At 44.3% G+C, this 19,211-nt stretch overlaps 1 protein-coding gene across 3 annotated transcripts in view; it reads right to left on the bottom strand.

The window, feature by feature from the left end:
* Positions 1 to 19,211, bottom strand: part of apaf1 (apoptotic peptidase activating factor 1) — a 272,699-nt gene that overhangs the window by 78,856 nt on the left and 174,632 nt on the right. For 2 of the 3 annotated variants that reach the window (XM_038811297.1, XM_038811299.1), the window contains exons 21-23: positions 16,710 to 16,835; positions 4,748 to 4,855; positions 674 to 799 (exon numbers count right to left, since the gene is read on the bottom strand). In XM_038811297.1, coding sequence (XP_038667225.1) covers positions 674 to 799; positions 4,748 to 4,855; positions 16,710 to 16,835 — 360 coding nt within the window. The remainder of the gene's footprint in view (positions 1 to 673; positions 800 to 4,747; positions 4,856 to 16,709; positions 16,836 to 19,211) is intronic. The other variant, XM_038811298.1, reaches the window with a different exon arrangement.

Here is a 19,211-nt window from a genome sequence, read left to right as displayed (position 1 = left end):
AAGTGATTAGCACTGTGGCTTCACAGCACCAGGGTCCCAGGTTCAATTCCCTGCTGGGTCACTGTCTGTGCAGAGTCTGCACGTTCTCCCCGTGTCTGCGTGGGTTTCCTCAGGGTGCTCCGGTTTCCTCCTATAGTCCAAAGTCATGCAGGTTAGGTGGCTTGCCCTTAGTGACCAAAAAAAGGTTAGATGGGGTTATTGGGTTACGGGGATAGGGTGGAAGTGAAGGCTTAAGTGGGTCTGTGCAGACTCGATGGGCGGAATGGCCTCCTTCTGCACTGTATGTTCTATGATTCAATATTTTCACAAATTAAAGATAGCAAGATTATTTAGGTTGTCTAGCTCATAGTATAAACTCCCCATCAGTGCTCAACGGTCTCCTGAATAATTCCAGAGCTTTTACCTCTGTTACCATTAGCAGCAATCTATTTGAAGTATTTATCACTCTCCGTCAAGAAGTGCTTCCTGCTATCAGGTCTGAGCTTGCTTTTCGCTAATGTTTAGCTCAAAAATGTTGAAGTTTTGCACTGTCAGGCTGGTAAATAACGGAAATGTGAAGACACAATCTATTTTTTTCCATTTAAAAGGATTCAAAGAAGTTCAAAATAGATAGAAGTGTGAGAAGGGATATACTTATACAGAATAAGACTTTCAGAAGAAATGTTTTTCTTACCCGTATTGTGCTGTCATCAGAACTGGAAATCAGCATCTTCCCATCAGGTGTAAACCGACATCGTTGGACACATTCCGTGTGACCTATTAATGTCTTGAGGATTTTACCACTAGGAAGCTCCAGAACCTTAGAGAAAAAGATACATCTATAACTCAACACATTTTATCAGAACAGGAGAAAGGAGCAGAGAAGAATTGGAACAAAATGGTTAAGTAAAGTTAAGAATGAGGCTTTGCAGCAGTGAGTTAGTTAAACGATGCACTGGAAAAGCTATGATTATACAAATCAAATATCCGTTCATTAGCAAACTTAGCTTGCTGCAATTAAAAAATATACCAAGTGTTGCTGAGAGCCTGACTGCTTTCCCTTTTAATTTTCCAATTTATCTGCTCTGTGCTAAGTGTTTTTACCAAAGCAACTGCAGTAGAGTATCCTCAAATATAAAATAAAAACTTCCAGTCAAAAGTTTTGTAAAGGTTTGTTGGGAAAGCTGCAATTTACATTTCATTGCATAGTTCCAGTTGATACTATTTGGGAACAAATGGGTCAATATTTATATGTCAGCATTGCAATTACATGCAAATCTTATTGTAACAAGTGTAAGAATGATTCAAATCTATGCTTCCCTTGCCAGCATCTACAATACCCCATCATTCCCTGTGGCCTGGAGGTTTTGAGATTATTGCCATGACAAATTCCAGGCGAGCTCTCATCTCTCTAGGTATTTACATATCACCCGGTTACAGTTCCCTTCACAAACTTCAGTTAATCCAGGGCTCTTATGGGCCGAATTGTCCGCTGCATGAATTCTTGCATTCCAGTCAGCACCGTGCTGCCAGGCTCCACAAACCCAGTGCGCTAAAAGAAATCATTTTCAGAACCCTTGCCCTTGAACCATTCCATGGCTTTCTTCCACCAATGGGTGAGTCTTCATTACTCGATGTGTCACAGCCTCAAATTCCTCTCATTCTAAATTACTGTTTGTTACCTCACTCTCACCCTTTGCTTCAACAATACTTCTTAAACAAGTCGAATTTATAGATGTTTAGATTATAATCTCAGATCAGTTTTTAAAAGGTTGCAAATAAGTCGCTTGCCATTCACTGCGATAAGATAGATGAAGCAGTAGACATTGAAAACGGATTATAAGGGCTGTAATTCCTTTCCAGTCATCAAAGCCTCCCTGCCTGGCAACACGATCCCATCATGCCCTACCAAACAGTGATGGAGGCCCCGCTCTCATCGCATTCAACAGCAGGCTCATCCCTGACCCTCACTGGAGTTCCTCGCTGTCATTTCTCACTTAAAGTCATCCTTGTTTAGCATCATCACAATTCAAATGACAATTTATTTTCCCAGATTTCCTCCTCCGACACTTTTATATTTGTTAACTTCATTCTACACTTTACTTCCCCGAGTTGCCTTGCCTGAATTTTCTGCCCCCATCTCCCCTTAACTTCACATTTTACATTGGCTTTGAAACACATAACTAACTCATGGCCATTTGGTCAGCCCCACCCTTTCCCATGGTCTCACCTCTCAGGTTACTAAAACAACTAATTTTAAGCATTCTATATTTCCTTTGTGATATTCAACACCGCTGTACATAGCGATTCCCCCCGGAAACTTCAGGAATCCGCACATGACAGAATAAAGTGGAATCCAGAAGTTGTAGTCAATGATTCTACACTTTTGAGGAAAAGCTGCTCCATAACTATTGCCCCATTTTACTAACTGCCAATTGTTCCCTGCCCATCAGAACATTGTTGCTGTGTTTAACCTGCTAACCAACTCCACCACTTCTGCCTAGGATACCTTCAGCCCCAAGTCATTCACTGTCTCCATATCTGCTGCACTCCCAATACCATTCCTATCTTTGCAATCATGGGCTAGATATTTGAGGGCACTGGGCACAAACTTGATGCTGCCTTGCAAAGCCAAATCTGGCTGGGGGACACAAACCCCTTTTTAAAGAAAGAATCACATGTATTTATATATCTCCTTTCATAATCTCAGGATGTATCAAAATGTTTCACAGGTACTTAGGTTAATGGCTCCTTTTTCATAGAATCTCAATATTGCAGAAGGAGGCCATTCAGCCCATTGAGTCTACACCTAGGCCCACTGTCCAACCATATCCCTGGAACCTCATAATCCCATCTAAGCATTGGAATCTAAGGGACAATTTAGAATGGCCAATTCCAGCCTCGTTTCCATAGTATTCGTTGGCAGAACATTCAGCCACTTTGCAGGTTCTACCCTCTCGTGCTTTTTCGCCAAACCCCTCTCTTTCTGGGCAGATGTTTGCACTCTGTGCATACAGTGTTGGCTGAGGCAAGAAAACTAACCAAAGCGTGACTTCTTCTTTCCTGTATTCTTTGCTAAGCTCAGTGCCTGTTCCTTTCCTCTTCTGTGGGATACATTCTTTATATTTAACTCTCTGCAATTCTAACCTGATGGTGGTAAAAGTATGCACAAATCAAAGTTACAAAACAATTTAGCTCTGCTAAAACCTGTTTATTACTAATGCAAAAATGTCATTAGAGCGTTGAACTGAACTATCTTGGGAAAATGTGAACCAGTAACATGTTTCTTGCAGTTGCATGTAGTCAACGTTGAAAGAAAAATAAAATTTGGCAGAATGCTTTCACATTAATGTGATGCAGTTATCGAAAACGTGTAATAACCATTGAGCAAACATTCACTGCCTATAAATTCAGCTTGAGTCAATTAAAAAGTTAGGGTTTGACTCCACAATTTGCAAAACCGTAGTAATTATTTTCAAGTAGTTTGGCAGAGAAAAAAAAATCTTTCACAGCTAATGAAAGGGTAAATCCCCAAAGCAACAACTAAAGTTTTAGAAATTAACATGCTCCAGGATTGTATTTTTGTTGAAAATAAATCAAACTGCATGATGTGTATTTACTTTACGGCTGTTGGTTTAAGTCATGTTTACATCGTATTATGTTTGTGTTATCAAAATCTTCTCTTGTGCATAAATGAGTAGCAAAATAAAATGATTTATCTTTGTCAAAGTAATTAAACATTGATTCCAGTAAATGCACAGATAGTTATGCATATGTCCCAGCAACTCTTCCTTTTTCAAAAGGTCAAAATTTGCAGTGTTCATGAAAGATTTATTCTCCATCCCTCTAATCACTACTAGCAACACCTAAATGCTACTTTTGCTCATATCAGAATTCATTATTCCATTTACCATTCATTTCTCGGAGGAAATCTTTTATGGACGATCACCTGTGCTGGCAACTGATGCCAAGAACTAACATGCTTTCACATACCCATGTTGAATCTTAGTACACTATATTACAAACAGAATTATGTTAAAACAAAAAGAAAATAATGTTTTTTCAAAAACAGAGACTTAGAAAAATGGAATCCTTAAAAAGAACTTCCTTCAAATAGAAACACATTGCATTCATTTGAAAATAATTCCCAGCACTCCACTAAAGAGAAACAAATTGGGTTACAAAACAAGCTTATTACTCCAAATTTTTATACGTATTCGCTGCTGCACATTTCCACTTCAAAACCTTGAAAGCACCCGAAATATACGTAAGCATTTCAACAATACATGGCCGGAACATAACGTGTCAAATTTGAGCAATTTGATATTCAGAGCTTTTTAATTTAATCCTCCCTTATTCTCAGTTAATTGCATAAATGCTAGAGCAGGGCAGCACGGTGGCGCACTGGTAGCACTGCTGCATACGGCACTGAGAACCCGGGTTCGATCCTGGCCCCGGGTCACTGTCTGTGTGGAGTTTGCATATTCTCCCCGTGTCTGCGTGCATTTCACCCCCACAACTAAAAGATATGATGGTTAGATGGATTGGCCGTGATAAATTGCCCCCAATTGGAAAAAAATAATTGGGTGCTCTAAATTTATTTTAAAAAATTCTACAGAGCAGCTTCACTTCTTCATTTAAATGTAAGAATTTAAAAAAATATTTGTATGCCCCAAACCACTGAGGTGTCATTCTCAGCAACACTCAGAAACTGCACCGATGGGGTAGTTTTTAGCAAGTATTATACGTGCTTAAATTAATCCTGCACCTTCACTGTGCCATTTTCTAGCCCTACTGCTATCAACAGGCTGTGCTGGAACTGTTGTCTCTTCCACCCAATGTTCTGTAGGACGAACCTGGCCGACTTCATGCCTACCTACAACATTAACATATAAAAAACATTGAAGCCATTAACAAAAAACGCAAATGTAAGCATCAACGTGCATGCAAACATAGACACGCATGGACAACTTAGCTATTGGATATTTTTGCATTCAGATCTTTACTCAACGTCAGTGCCACCTGATTAGAGTAATTCTGCGTTAGACATTAATTCTGAAAAGCAAGTAATGTGCTCATGTGCAAGTAGTTTATCACTCCCTGTTCCTGGTTCCTTTCGGTTTGCTTTCTGCATTGCCAAGGTGCTTCTGAACCCTTTGCAGAAAATTGCATTTTCTAAGTGTACTCCAACCAGTACACACAATGTTAAAATTTAATAACCAAATCAGAAATTAATTATTGTTCTTCTTTTGGTTAAGTAAAATGCTAATTCATGCAGAGTTCAAAAGTGTTCTTATTTTCTGAACAACTCAAACAGTTTAGCACCATTCAGGATACTATCTCATGTATTTGAATCATTGGTGGCGAAGACTAAATTACGCAATACCGAAAGCATGGCACTATTTAAAGTAACAGTTGCATTTTCAATTAGCTCTATATCTTCACGCACTCTGCGGTGAACTGTCATTCCACTTCATTTACAAACATGGGAGTTGCTGCTTCAAAGCAATGAACATACTTCAGACACATATGCAGACAATGGTCTATAGATACAGGAGACTTCATAGTGCTAAGCTTTCCACATCGGAGGGGACTGCATGCTTGATTGAAGAAAATGTTCAAAATGTAAGTTATAAACAAAGGGAAATAACACTTGAATCACAAAGACTTATAAAAGGCTGTAATTTTAATCAACGTGTTACACCAATCTTACTAAAATAAAAAGTACTGGAAAAATTCAACATGTTTTGCAGCATCTGTGGAGGGAGAAACAAAGTTAATATTTTGAGTTGAATATGATGCTTCTTCAGCACTGAAGATCACTGCTTTTACTGATTGAGGAACTGGCTAATGGTTTTTAAATAACGCACTATCGACACTGCTCCTTTGTGTCAGGTGGAAGGAAGATTTTTAATTCCACAACCTGAGATAAAACAATTGTTATAAATCTCTGCCAGTGAAATGTTATCCTGAAAACTGCACTGGATCACATAAGAATGATCAAGTAATCATCACTGGAAGGGAGAATTGTTTTAGGCTTTCCTTCCACCATTCTGTGAAATAAAATCAAAAAGGCCTATTTCCAGATACGTTTTAGTCTAAAAGAGGATTTGTTTTTGAGTGTTGGCATTTTTGAACTGCAGAATATTACTTGCTCAAAGTCAGTATTTTGAAGGGGTGGTCATCTCATATCACTGCGATCAGCAGACGACATCACATAGATTCCTGGTATTGTAGATTAAATTTATTGCTACAAAGTTAGCTCACTGTGGGAAACGTGTATAGAATATATATCTAACGCCATTTTCTTGTTTTTCATCATGACATCCAGAAAGATCATCTTCTGAAGGGCTTTTCAGCTGAAAATTATTTGAACTGTGAAAGCTGTTTCAAGGTCTGTTTGTAGTGCTCAAGTAATCTTCTCCATCAGAGCAACCAAGTTCTCTCACATATGCAAATGTTTATTTTTCAAATTAATGAATCTAAAATCAAATGAAGCAAACTACACAGAGAAGGATTACATTTGTAAAATTTATACAGAGATCAAATCTCAAGACTTCCACTGAAGTGAAATAAATATTTTTATTTATTTGAAGACATGCTCTTCAAAGGACTTCAAATTTTTGCCCTTCCCCTTTGATTTGTTGGTATGCCTATGTTGAGCACCTAATGAACTGACAGCATGGCAAACCTGCCTCAGGGCTTCTACCATGTGAATCTTCTACCTCGTTATTCCCTCTTATAAGATAGAAACACGGAACTTCCGGTTGCGGCTATGACTAGCTAAGTCGCACGTTTGGCGGCTCCTGCTACAAAGGTGTTTTCGGGCCGACTGGAGGGCCCCAACGGCGCTGGAAGGACAAATCCCGGTGGGGGAAGGCTCCCTGAGGAGAACCAGACCAACTTTATGGTCGGTACCCGGAGTGGGGTGGCAAAGAAAGCAACAGCAGCTCCCCAAAAAAAGCGGGGGAAGAAGACCAAAATGGCGGCCGGTGGCGCACCCGAGGAATGGAGGAAATGGGCGGAGGAGCAGCAGGCCGCTCTCCTGCGCTTCTTTACGGAGCTGAAAGTGGAGCTCCTGGAGTCAATGAATGCGACGACCACCAGGCTGATGGGAGCCCAGGCGACCCAAGAGGCGTCGATTCGGGAGCTGCAGCAGGAGATGACTGCGAGGGAGGAGGAGGCCACGGTCCTCGTGGGAAAGGTAGAGGTGCACGAGGCACTCCACCTGAAATGGCAGAGCCGTTTTGAGGAGCTGGATACCCGAATGAGACGGAAGAACCTGAGGATCTTGGGCCTGGCAGAAGGCCTGGAGGGGTCAGACCTCCCGGGATACGTAGCAGAAATGCTGAGCTCCTTGATGGGGGCAGGGGCCGCCCCTTCGCCCCTGGAGCTGGAAGAGGCCTACAGGGTCATGGCTAGGAAGCCAAGAGCAAATGAGCCCCCGAGGGCGGTGCTGGTGCGGTTCCAGCGACTCAGCGATCGTGAGAGAGTGCTGGAGTGGGCCAAGAGGGAAAGGAGCAGCAAGTGGGAGAACTAGACGGTGAGGGTGTACCAGGACTGGAGTGCGGAGGTGGCAAAGCGGCGGGCCCGGTACAACCGGACGAAGGCGGTGCTACATGCAAAACGGATCAGGTTCGGAATGCTGCAGCCAGCGCGCTTGTGGGTCACCTACAAGAACCAACACCACTATTTTGAGTCCCCAGAGGAGGCGTGGGCCTTTGTACAGGAAGAGAAACTGGACTCTAATTAGACCCAGGGGATACTTGGCGGCCGTAGCCGCTCGGGTACTTTCAGCTGAACAAGCGGTTCTTTTTCGGCTGGGTCGGAACTGGGCAACCCTTATTGGAACGGTTTCCCCTTTTTTTTTTCCTTTCTTTGTTTGGATCTTGAACTCTTGCTTTGGTTTTTCTTCTGATGTTTTTCCCCCCTTTGCCAACTTCCCTTAGTTATTGTTAATGGGGTTATTCATGGTTATTTATGGTTATTTATATTGTTTGGTAGAGGGCGACTGATAAGTACATTGTTATTTGTTATCTATCTGTTATTCATAATGTTAAGTTGGGGAGGCGGGACGGGGGGGGAGAGCAGATCGGGGATATGGGCTCCTAGGGGGGGGTTTTTACAGGCATGGATGGGGACGGGGGTGGAACTGAAGATGGCGGGGTGGGGTGTGGCAGGGCGAAAGCGCGGGCTTTCCTCTGTTTTCCCGCGCGCGGGGCAGAGGAGGGGGGAGGGGAGGAGCGCGGGGCGTGGCTAGCAATGGCGACCTTTCCCGCGTTGGAGCGGGGCCAGGGAGGAGTGGCAAGGGGGGGGAGGCCCCCCCCCCCCCCCCCCCCCCCCGAGCCGGGAGGAGTCGGAGTGTGGCAGGAGCAGCCGGGTCAGCGTACACCAGCTGACTTACGGGAGTACGATGGAGGGTACATCGCGGCTAGGAGGGGTCCTAGCCTGGGGGGGGGGGGGGGGGGGGGGGGGGGGGAGGGACACCGGGTTGCTGCTGGAAAGACCAGGAACGGGAAGTGGAGGACTGGAGGGGTGGGGGGAGGGGGCCATCGTCATGGGGAGCGGGTCAGAAGGGGAGGGTCGACCCGGGGCGAGCAGGGAACAGGACATGGCTAATCGGCAGGGGAGGGGGGCGGGTCGTCCCGCGACTCGGCTGATCACTTGGAACGTGAGGGGGCTGAATGGGCCGGTCAAGAGATCAAGGGTATTCTCACACCTGAAGGGACTGAAGGCTGATGTAGCAATGTTACAGGAGACCCATTTGAAGGTAGCGGACCAGGTTCGCCTGAGAAGGGGGTGGGTGGGACAGGTGTTCCACTCTGGATTGGACGCAAAGAACCGGGGGGTGGCGATTCTGGTGGGAAAGAGGGTGTCGTTCGTGGCGGAGGAGGTGGTGGCGGATAAGGAGGGTAGGTATGTGATGGTGAAGGGTAAGCTGCAGGGGGAGAAAGTGGTGATGGTCAACGTATATGCCCCGAACTGGGATGACGCGGGTTTTATGAGGCGCCTATTGGGCCTCATTCCGGGACTGGAGGCAGGGGCCTTTATCATGGGGGGGGGACTTTAACACAGTGCTGGACCCCGGGCTAGACAGATCGAGCTCAAGGACCAATAGGAGGCCGGCAGCGGCAGAAGTGCTGAGGGGGTACATGGAGCAGATGGGAGGAGTAGACCCATGGAGGTTTGGTAGGCCGAGGGCGAGGGAGTATTCCTTTTTCTCCCACGTCCATAGAGTGTACTCCAGAATCGATTTCTTCGTGTTGAGCAGGGGGCTGATCCCGAGGGTACGGGAAGCTGAGTACTCGGCCATTGCGATCTCTGATCATGCACCACATTGGGTGGATGTGGAAATGGGGGAGGCGCGGGACCAGCGCCCGCTGTGGCGGCTGGATGTGGGGCTGTTAGCGGACGACGAGGTGTGTAAAAGGGTCCGGAAGAGCATTGAGAGCTATCTGGACTTGAATGACACGGGTGAGGTGCAGGTGGGGATGGTCTGGGAGGCCCTGAAGGCAGTGATCAGGGGAGAGCTGATCTCCATAAGGGCACACAGAGAATGAAAGGAGAGGCAGGAGAGGGAGAGGCTGGTGGGGGAGCTATTGGAAGTGGATAGGAGATATGCGGAGGCACCAGAGGAGAGAAGCAGTGGAGAGAAAACATAATTTAAAAGATTTGAAAGTAGAACTTGAAATCACTTGTGTGGAATCCGGAGTTCAGTGAGAAAAGATGGCTCACATTTTAAGGATTTTGAGGAGAAATCCACAGGCATTCTCTTGGGTTATCTTACCACATACATCTTGTATGCTTAAAAGTGACTCTGTTAATAGACCATTGTAGTTTAAGATGTACTTTGTAATCTGTGTTAATCCTAAAACCTGTGTGTAACTGTTAACCTAAAGGGGGAATAAAAGAGCATTGTTTTATAATTTTTCATGTTTTAGTAAATGTTTTTTTCCCACTGTTAGTAAAAATAATTAGAACATTACAGCGCAGTACGTGCCCTTCGACCCTCGATGTTGCGCTGACCCGTGAAACCATCTGAAGCCTATCTGACCTACACTATTCCATTTTCATCCATATGTCTATCCAGTGACCACTTAAATGCCCTTAAATTTGGCGAGTCTACTACTGTTGCTGGCAGGGTGTTCCACACCCATACTACTCTCTGAGTAAAGAAACTGCCTCTGACATCTGTCCTATATCTACCACCCCTCAATTTAAAGCTATGTCCCCTCGTGTTGGTCATCACCATCCGAGGAAAAAGACTCTCACTGTCTACCCTATCTAACCCTCTGACTATCTTATATGTCTCTATTAAGTCACCTCTCAGCCTTCTCCTCTCTAACAAAAACAACCTCAAGTCCCTGAGCCTTTCCTCGTAAGACCTTCCCTCCATACCAGGCAACATCCTAGTAAATCTCCTCTGAACCCTTTCCAAAGCTTCCACATCCTTCCTATAATGTGGTGACCAGAACTGCACGCAGTACTCCAGGTGCGGCCGCACCAGAGTTTTGTACAGCTGCAGCATGACCTCGTGGCTCCGAAACTCAATCCCCCTACTGATAAAGGCTAGCGCACCATATGCCTTCTTAACAGCCCTATTAACCTGGGTGGCAACTTTCAGGGATTTATGTACCTGGATGCCGAGATCTCTCTGTTCATCTACACTACCAAGAATCTTGCCATTAGCCCAGTACTCTGCATTCCTGTTACTCCTTCCAAAGTGAACCACCTCACACTTTTCCGCATTAAACTCCATCTGCCACCTCTCAGCCCAGCTCTGCAGCTTATCTATGACCCTCTGTAACCGATAACATCCTTCAGCACTATCCACAACTCCACCGACCTTCGTGTCATCTGCAAATTTACTATCCCATCCTTCTACACCCTCTTCAAGGTCATTTATAAAAATGACAAACAGCAGTGGCCCCAAAACAGATCCTTGCGGTACACCACTAGTAACTGAACTCCAGGATGAACATTTGCCATCAACCACCACCCTCTGTCTTCTTTCAGCTAGCCAATTACTGATCCAAACCGCTAAATCACCTCCAATCCCATACTTCCGTATTTTCTGCAATAGCCTACCGTGGGGAACCTTACCAAACGCCTTACTGAAATCCATATACACCACATCAACCGCTTTACCCTCATCCACCTGTTTGGTCACCTTCTCAAAAAACTCAATAAGGTTTGTGAGGCATGACCTACCCTTCACAAAACCGTGTTGAGTATCGCTAATCAACTTGTTCTTTTCAAGATGATTATAAACCCTATCTCTTATAACCTTTTCCAACATTTTACCCACAACCGAAGTAAGGCTCACAGGTCTATAATTACCAGGGTTGTCTCTACTCCCCTTCTTGAACAAGGGGTACAACATTTGCTATCCTCCAGTCTTCCGGCACTATTCCTGTCGACAAAGACGACATAAAGATCAAGGACAAAGGCTCTGCAATCTCCTCCCTGGCTTCCCAGAGAATCCTAGGATAAATCCCATCTGGCCCAGGGGACTTATCTATTTGTACACTTTCCAAAATTGCTAACACCTCCTCCTTGTGAACCTCAATCCCATCTAGCCTGGTCGACTGTACCTGAGTATTCTCCGCGACAACATTGTCTTTCTCCAGTGTAAACAATGACGAAAAATATCCATTTAACGCTTCCCCTATCTCCTCTGATTCCACACACAACTTTCCACTACTATCCTTGATTGGCCCTAATCTTACTCTAGTCATTCTTTTGTTCCTGATATACCTATAGAAAGCCTTAGGGTTTTCCTTGATCCTATCCGCCAAAGACTTTTTGTGTCCTCTCCTCGCTCTTCTTAACTCTCCCTTTAGGTCCTTCCTGGCTAACTTGTAACTCTCAAGTGCCCTAACTGAGCCTTCATGTCTCATCCTAACATAAGCCTTCTACTTCCTCTTGACAAGTGCTTCAACTTCCTTAGTAAACCACGGTTCCCTTGCTCGACAACTTCCTCCCTGCCTGACAGGTACATACTTATCAAGGACACGCAGTAGCTGTTCCTTGAAAAAGCTCCACATTTCGATTGTACCCATCCCCTGCAGTTTCCTTCCCCATCCTATACATCCTAAATCTTGCCGAATAGCATCATAATTGCCTTTCCCCCAACTATAATTCTTGCCTTGCGGTATATACCTATCCCTGCCCATCGCTAAAGTAAACATAACCGAATTGTAATCACTATCACCAAAGTGCTCACCTACATCTAAATCTAACACCTGGCCGGGTTCATTACCCAGTACCAAATCCAATGTGGCATCGCCCCTTAGAACATAGAACACTACAGCACAGAACAGGCCCTTCGGCCCTCAATGTTGCGCCGAGCCATGATCACCCTACTCAAACCCACGTATCCACCCTATACCCGTAACCAACAACCCCCCCCCCTTAACCTTACTTTTTTTATTAGGACACTACGGGCAATTTAGCCTGGCCAATCCACCTAACCTGCACATCTTTGGACTGTGGGAGGAAACCGGAGCACCCGGAGGAAACCCACGCACACAGGGGGAGGACGTGCAGACTCCACACAGACAGTGACCCAGCCGGGAATCGAACCTGGGACCCTGGAGCTGTGAAGCATTTATGCTAACCACCATGCTACCCTGCAGGTACCTTGTTGGCCTGTCTACATACTGTGTCAGAAAACCCTCCTGCACACACTGCACAAAAACTGACCCATGTATAGTACTCGAACTATAGTATTTCCAGTCAATATTTGGAAAGTTAAAGTCCCCAGTGGTTTCGTGACTCTGTTCCTTTATATTTTATTAAAAAAGGTCAAAGTTCCAATCTGGGATCTTCCTGTCCTGTGATAACACCAACTGGAATTGTAACAGTACCCAACCTGTTGAATTCTTTTCAACCCCTCGATCAGATAATTGATCAATGTTCATTACTCAAGGGAAGGTTTATGCAAACTGTCCTCATAACCTTATCTGCCTTAATCTCTCCTTGATGGTGTGGCTCAGTGTCAAATCTTGTTTGACAACACTATTGTGAAGTGTCTTTGGACATGATACAATATTTAAGGAGCTTTATTAACGCAAGTTGTGTAGTTGGAATTCCAATTTCTTTGCTCTTCAACAGTTTGGAGTTTCTGACCATTTAGAATCCCGACACTGCAGAAGGATGCCATTTGGTCCATCGAGTCTGCACAGACCCTCCGAAAGAGCATTCTGCACACGCCCCTGCCCTATCCTCATAATACCGTAACCCCACCTAACTTTTTTGGACACTAAGGTACAATGTATCTAACCAGCACAACTTGGGACTATGGGAAGAAACGAGAGCACTTAGAGGAAACCCACGTAGACATGGAGAGAATGTGCAAATTCCACACAATCACCCAAGGCCGGTATTGACTCCGGGTACTGGATTGAATTGGATTGAATTAGTTTATTGTCACATGTACCGAGGTACAGTGACATTGTTTTTCTGCGAGCAGCTCAACAGATCATTAAGTACATGAAAATAAAATAAAAGAAAAAGAAAATACATAATAGTGTCACGTGAGAGTCCCTTTAAGAAAAGTGTGTTTTATCAAATGGCTACAATGATGTCACTGTGTGGGTGGAGCTGGGTTGTGATTCTGTCTTTTACTTTCGTTTTGAGCTGGAAGCTGCTTTGTAGCTCTGAGTTTTTTTGGTTTCGCTTTCAGTTGGGAGCTGCATTCAAACAAAGAAGGTGTATTTTTGGTCTCTCTCTTTGCATGCTAAAGAATGTCTCCAGACCAGAACATAGAACATACAGTGCAGAAGGAGGCCATTTGGCCAATCGAGTCTGCACCGAACCATTTAAGCCCTCACTTCCACCCTATCCCCGTAACCCAATAACCCCATCTAAACTTTTTGGGTCGCTAAGGGCAATTTATCATGGCCAATCCACCTAACCTGCACGTCTTTGGACTGTGGGAGGAAACCGGAGCACCCGGAGGAAACCCACGCAGACATGGGGAGAACATGCAAACTCCGCACAGACAGTAACGCAGCGGGGAATCGAACTGGGACCCTGGCGCTGAGAAGCCACAGTGCTATCCACTTGTGATACCGTGCTGCCCACTTGATAACTTCAAAGTAATACCTGTGTTCTGTAAGGAATTCAAACCTGCTGTTTTGTAGAAAAGGGTGTTTGGCTTATGGATGTTGTTATGAAAGTTATTAAGGGTTACCTATAGAGTTCTGTATCTTGGGGGGTATTTGTGTTGGTAGTTGATGATATGTTTACTGTATGTTTATAAAATATTAACTGGATTCATAGATTAAACATTGTTTTGTTTAAAAATACTTAAGATCTCTGTTGCATAACACCTGGAAAGTGGGCCCTTGTACTCCTCATAACCAAAATCTATTAACAGTTGTAGGTCAGGTGAACTCCATGATACACTTTGGTGTTCTCTAAACCCTGGCCCATAATAATAGGGCAACACAAGGTACACAATGTAACAACATAAACAGCAGCATCGGGTGAAGTATACAGGGGTGGAGTGTTAATCAGGTCAGTCCATAAGAGGGTTGTTTAAGAGTCTGGCAACAGAGGGGAAGAAGCTGTTTTTGAATCTGTTCTTTTGTCTCAGACTTTTGTATCTCCTGCCTGATAGCAGGAGTTGGCACTGAGGGAGCAAATCGTTCTGGAGAAAATATTCCAACTTATCCTTCTTAGGTACAAAGTGGATGACCTCACATTTGCCCATATTAAAATTCCATCTGCCACCGTCTTGCAAACTCACTTATTCTGTACATGTATCTGTACAAATTCCTGCTCCCAAATGGGCTACTTACTTGTGATTGTCAGTGTCATCTAATATTGTAGATATTCAACTCCTTGTTCCTCTAGCCCAGAACAGATCACTAGGAACATCACCTGCCACATTCTACCAATCAAATTGCATACTCTTCATTCTGACTCTCCATCGCCTACTTGCCAACGAATTACCAACTCTAGCAAAAGGATAACCTCTAATTCTGTACACTACCAATGATCTTGTTCGGAAACTTATCGAATGCTATCTGGAAGTCTGTATAATTTCCATCCATAAATTCTTTTTCCAACTTATTGGTAACCTCAAAAAATTATCTTGCTCAGTCATGATTTATCTTTAACAAAGCCACACTGGCTCTCTCGGATTAATTCATTTTTGAATTTATAAAGTTGCATAATTATTGATTACAAAGTTAGAAAAATTGGAAACCATTTGCTGTCAATGCTTACATGAAATAGTTTTGGGTGGCTGGATCAATTGGATGTGTGATCGACATTAAATAATGTTCCTGTGCCTGATAAAATTTTTTGCTCGTTAGTTTTAACAAAGGTGTACCTTGTAATTTACAAGTAATGCCTGCTCGTCAGTTAATAGCGCATTGATGTTCTTGTCTCGGTCTCTCCTCACCTCCTACTAATTTTATTTTCATGGATTTTTCTTAAAACTAATAAATTACTTGGATCAAAACTTCTGTGGAAATTCAAGGTGAAATTTTACAGACTTAATTTGGACTATGATTTAAAAAGGTGCTTTAGGGACAAATAATAAGATCACAATAGCCTGAAGGATTCACGTCAATTTTAAACCAAGCAAAATCAAGTCTGCCACAAGCACGAGAGCCAACAAAACATCAAGTCACCAAGTCAAGCATAGAATTTTTTATGTAATCAGAAAAGGAAATGGACTGTTTGGCACTGAATAAGAGCAACACACTGGACTACACAGAGTTTGGATATGGGCTTATACACCTGCTCCTTTGATGCAGAGTATACCATGGCGCGAGAGGGATGACAGGTCAGTACCTCGCCCATTAGAGAAGGACAAAGTCATCCTGGGTTGGTTTTGTGCACATCCCAGCAGCTGGCAAAACTGCAGGAGCAGATTGTCAGCCTCCCCTATTGACTTGGAAATAGTATGTGGAAGGAGAAAACACAGAAGGAGGTAAGAGGTAGTAAAACAGCAGAATGTGCAGCAACAGCCGTAGCAAGAGGAAAAAAACTACTCTACTGTAAAGTGAAATTAATAATTTATTTGCCATGCTCCAGTTTTATATATGCTTACAACAATTTTGTATAATGAATCAACAGCAAGCTCCAGAAGATAGAAATTAGGGATATAGGTTGGGAAATGTCTCCAGGGCAGCACGGTAGCATTGTGGATAGCACAATGGCTTCACAGCTCCATGGTCCCAGGTTCGATTCCGGCTTGGGTCACTGTCTGTGCGGAGTCTGCACATCCCCCCCGTGTGTGCGTGGGTTTCCTCCGGGTGCTCCGGTTTCCTCCCACAGTCCAAAGATGTGCAAGTTAGGTGGATTGACCATGATAAATTGCCCTTAGTGTCCAAAATTGCCCTTAGTGTTGGGTGGGATTACTGGGTTATTGGGGTAGGGTGGAGGTGTTGAACTTGGGTAGGGTGCTCTTTCTAAGAGCCGGTGCAGACTCGATGGGCTGAATGGCCTCCTTCTGCACTGTAAATTCTATGAAATTAAAAGCCATTTTGAAAGTGCTCACCCATCTTTTTTCCTATTGTGAGATTGAAGGTCACCCAAGTCATACGCTCACTCAGACCTAATAGCATTATCGCAAAGGACTATGAAGGTCAGCCAATTTTTATTTGTAAGCAAGAAAATAGACATGACGTTATTGTCATGGTTACAAATACAGAAGCTATAATTCCTTACTGGCATTGAAAAGGCATGCACATCAAATCCAGCAACTCTACCTTTAAGATTCCATCTCCACATCCAAATGCAGCCAAATTAATGTGCTGATTAAGGCAGCAACAACGAATACGCGAGTTTTGGACCTCACTTTGACACATCACATCACCGGTTTTTCCATTGATTAGCTGTTGCAAATACAAAAGAAAAGTTAATATCAAAATTATTTTAGCCTCTAAAAGGCAAAATGAAGATGACAAAATATCCAAAATGATGCAGACACTGGTAGGATTGTAAAAATGGCTGTTCTTAGACAGGAGCAATATGTAACAGACTCCAAAGACGGGAGCTTAATGATCCTATTAAAGTCAACCGATTGAACTACTGAAGTGAAAGATGATGACGCAGAACACTAATTTTATTCGAGAAATAGGAACAGCAGATGGTGGTGGTGAGATAACATGGTTGGAAAATGGGAAAGTGATGGATGAAGAACTTGCCAATCATTAATAGAATTTACAGAGCAGAAGGAGGCCATTCGGCCCATCGAGCTCTTGGAAAGAGCACCCTACTTAAGCCCATGCCTCCACCCTATCCCTGTAACCCAGTAGCCCCATCTAACCTTTTTGGACACTAAGGGCAATTTTTCGTGGCCAATTCACCTCATCTGCACATCTTTGAACTGTGGGAGGAAACTGGAGCAGCCTGAGAAAGCCCACACGCAGACACGGGGAGAACGTGCAGGCTCCGCACAGTGACCCAAGCCGGGATACGAACCTGGGACCCTGGAGCTGTGAAGCAACTGTGCTAACCACTGTGCTACCGTGCAAAATATTACATGGTGAATCACATCTTAGCTCAGGTTTCTTTTATCATACAATTTCATGTCATAATTGGTTCAGAGAAATCAAAAATTAGTTCATATTAACTTGTATACAAACAGGTTGTCCAATTCTGCAACCCAAAAGCCATTTAATGTAAAATTCCACACCCACTATCCCCAAGTTTAGGTTAAATACACTTGAGGTACCTCCTGGCCATGATACAAGGTGTCGGTGAAGCTTGTGAGGCGGACTCACTTCGTTCAGCACAGAGTACAGCTAGGGGGGAGTCTTCACCCTTAGAAAGGGACTTCGTTTTTCTGTACTTTAGGGTCAGATTTCCACTCTCATTTGCTACAATCTCTATTTGAGACTCTCTCAACCTTTTCTCCAATCGCTCTGCACTTTCCTTGGCTTGTCTCCCACTGCCTTGGTTTTTCAAATGTTCTTTGCTTTGGTGTAGTGATAATGTCACTGGACTAGTAATCCAGAGGCCCAGGCTCTGGGGACATAGGTTCAAATTCCACCATTGCAATGGTTGGAATTTGAAGTGAATTAATAAGTCTGAAATATAAAGCTTGTCTCGGTAATGGCGACTATGATGACAATAGCAATTGTTGTTAAGAAAAAAAACTATCCGGTTTGCTAATGTCCCTCAGGGAAGGAAATCTGCTATCCTTGCCTGATCTGGTCTACATGTGTTTGCAGATCCAAAGGCAATGTGGTTGACTCTTAATTGCCCTCTGCAATGCCCTTGCAACCACTCAGTCCAGTAACTGCACTGGAATAGCCGGGTGAAGGTTGTGGCTAGTTCTGGAACCCGTCTTCACTGCTAATGCAAGAATGTTGTCAGGGCCCATGCCTTTTCAGTTTCGAGTGCCTCCAGTTGTTACCTGATATCACAGAGTTAATTTAATTCACTGAAGATGGACATCTGTAATCCAGAGGACCTCAGGAGGAGGCCAAAATGGATCACCCACTCGGCACTTCTGGGTGCAAATGCTTCAGCCTTTTGAGCTTTTAGTAACTGAGGAGCAAGGATTTATTAGAACTATGTACAATATTCTGCTCACGGCAGTAACTCTCCCAATCCAATGCCTGTTGGAACAAGCAACATCTCAGGGCCCTGCTTGAACCGGCTTTATATGTAGGTCTAACGAGCTCCAGCTGACTGGCCTTCGGCCCCTACCTGGGAAGCTCGTACACCATGAGTCCCATGGGGAGATCGACATTGGGGAAGAGGGGTGTTGAAACATCGACAAAGACCATCCAAAAGCTGTCCTTCGGCTGCCAACAGCGGGGGCCTTTGCCCGAGGCTGTGCTTCAGCTTGCAGTGGTTCTGGGTTGGGCGTTCTGTGTCAGTTTGTCGGCCGCCTTTTGTGGCCGTCCTCTGAAGTGTTATCGCCAAGACTTCGATCCTGGGCACAACGTTGCCCAGGATACTTCATAGAATTTGTAGTGCAGAAGGAGGCCACCCTGCCCATCGGGTCTGCTCCAGTCCTTGGAAAGAGCACCCTACATAAGCCCACACCCCCAGCCTATCCCCATAACCCAGTAACCCCACCTAACCTTTTGGACACTGAGGGGCAATTTAGCATGGCCAATCCACCTAACCTGCACACCTTTGGACTGTGGGAGGAAACCGGAGCACCCGGAGGAAACCCACGCAGACAAGGGGAGAAAGTGCAAACTCCATAGGGTGATCATGGCTCGGCACAACATTTAGGGCTGAAGGGCCTGTTC

Source organism: Scyliorhinus canicula, chromosome 11 (assembly GCF_902713615.1).
Source record: "Scyliorhinus canicula chromosome 11, sScyCan1.1, whole genome shotgun sequence".
Lineage (NCBI taxonomy): Eukaryota > Metazoa > Chordata > Chondrichthyes > Carcharhiniformes > Scyliorhinidae > Scyliorhinus > Scyliorhinus canicula.
This window is presented reverse-complemented; position numbering and strand designations above follow the sequence as displayed.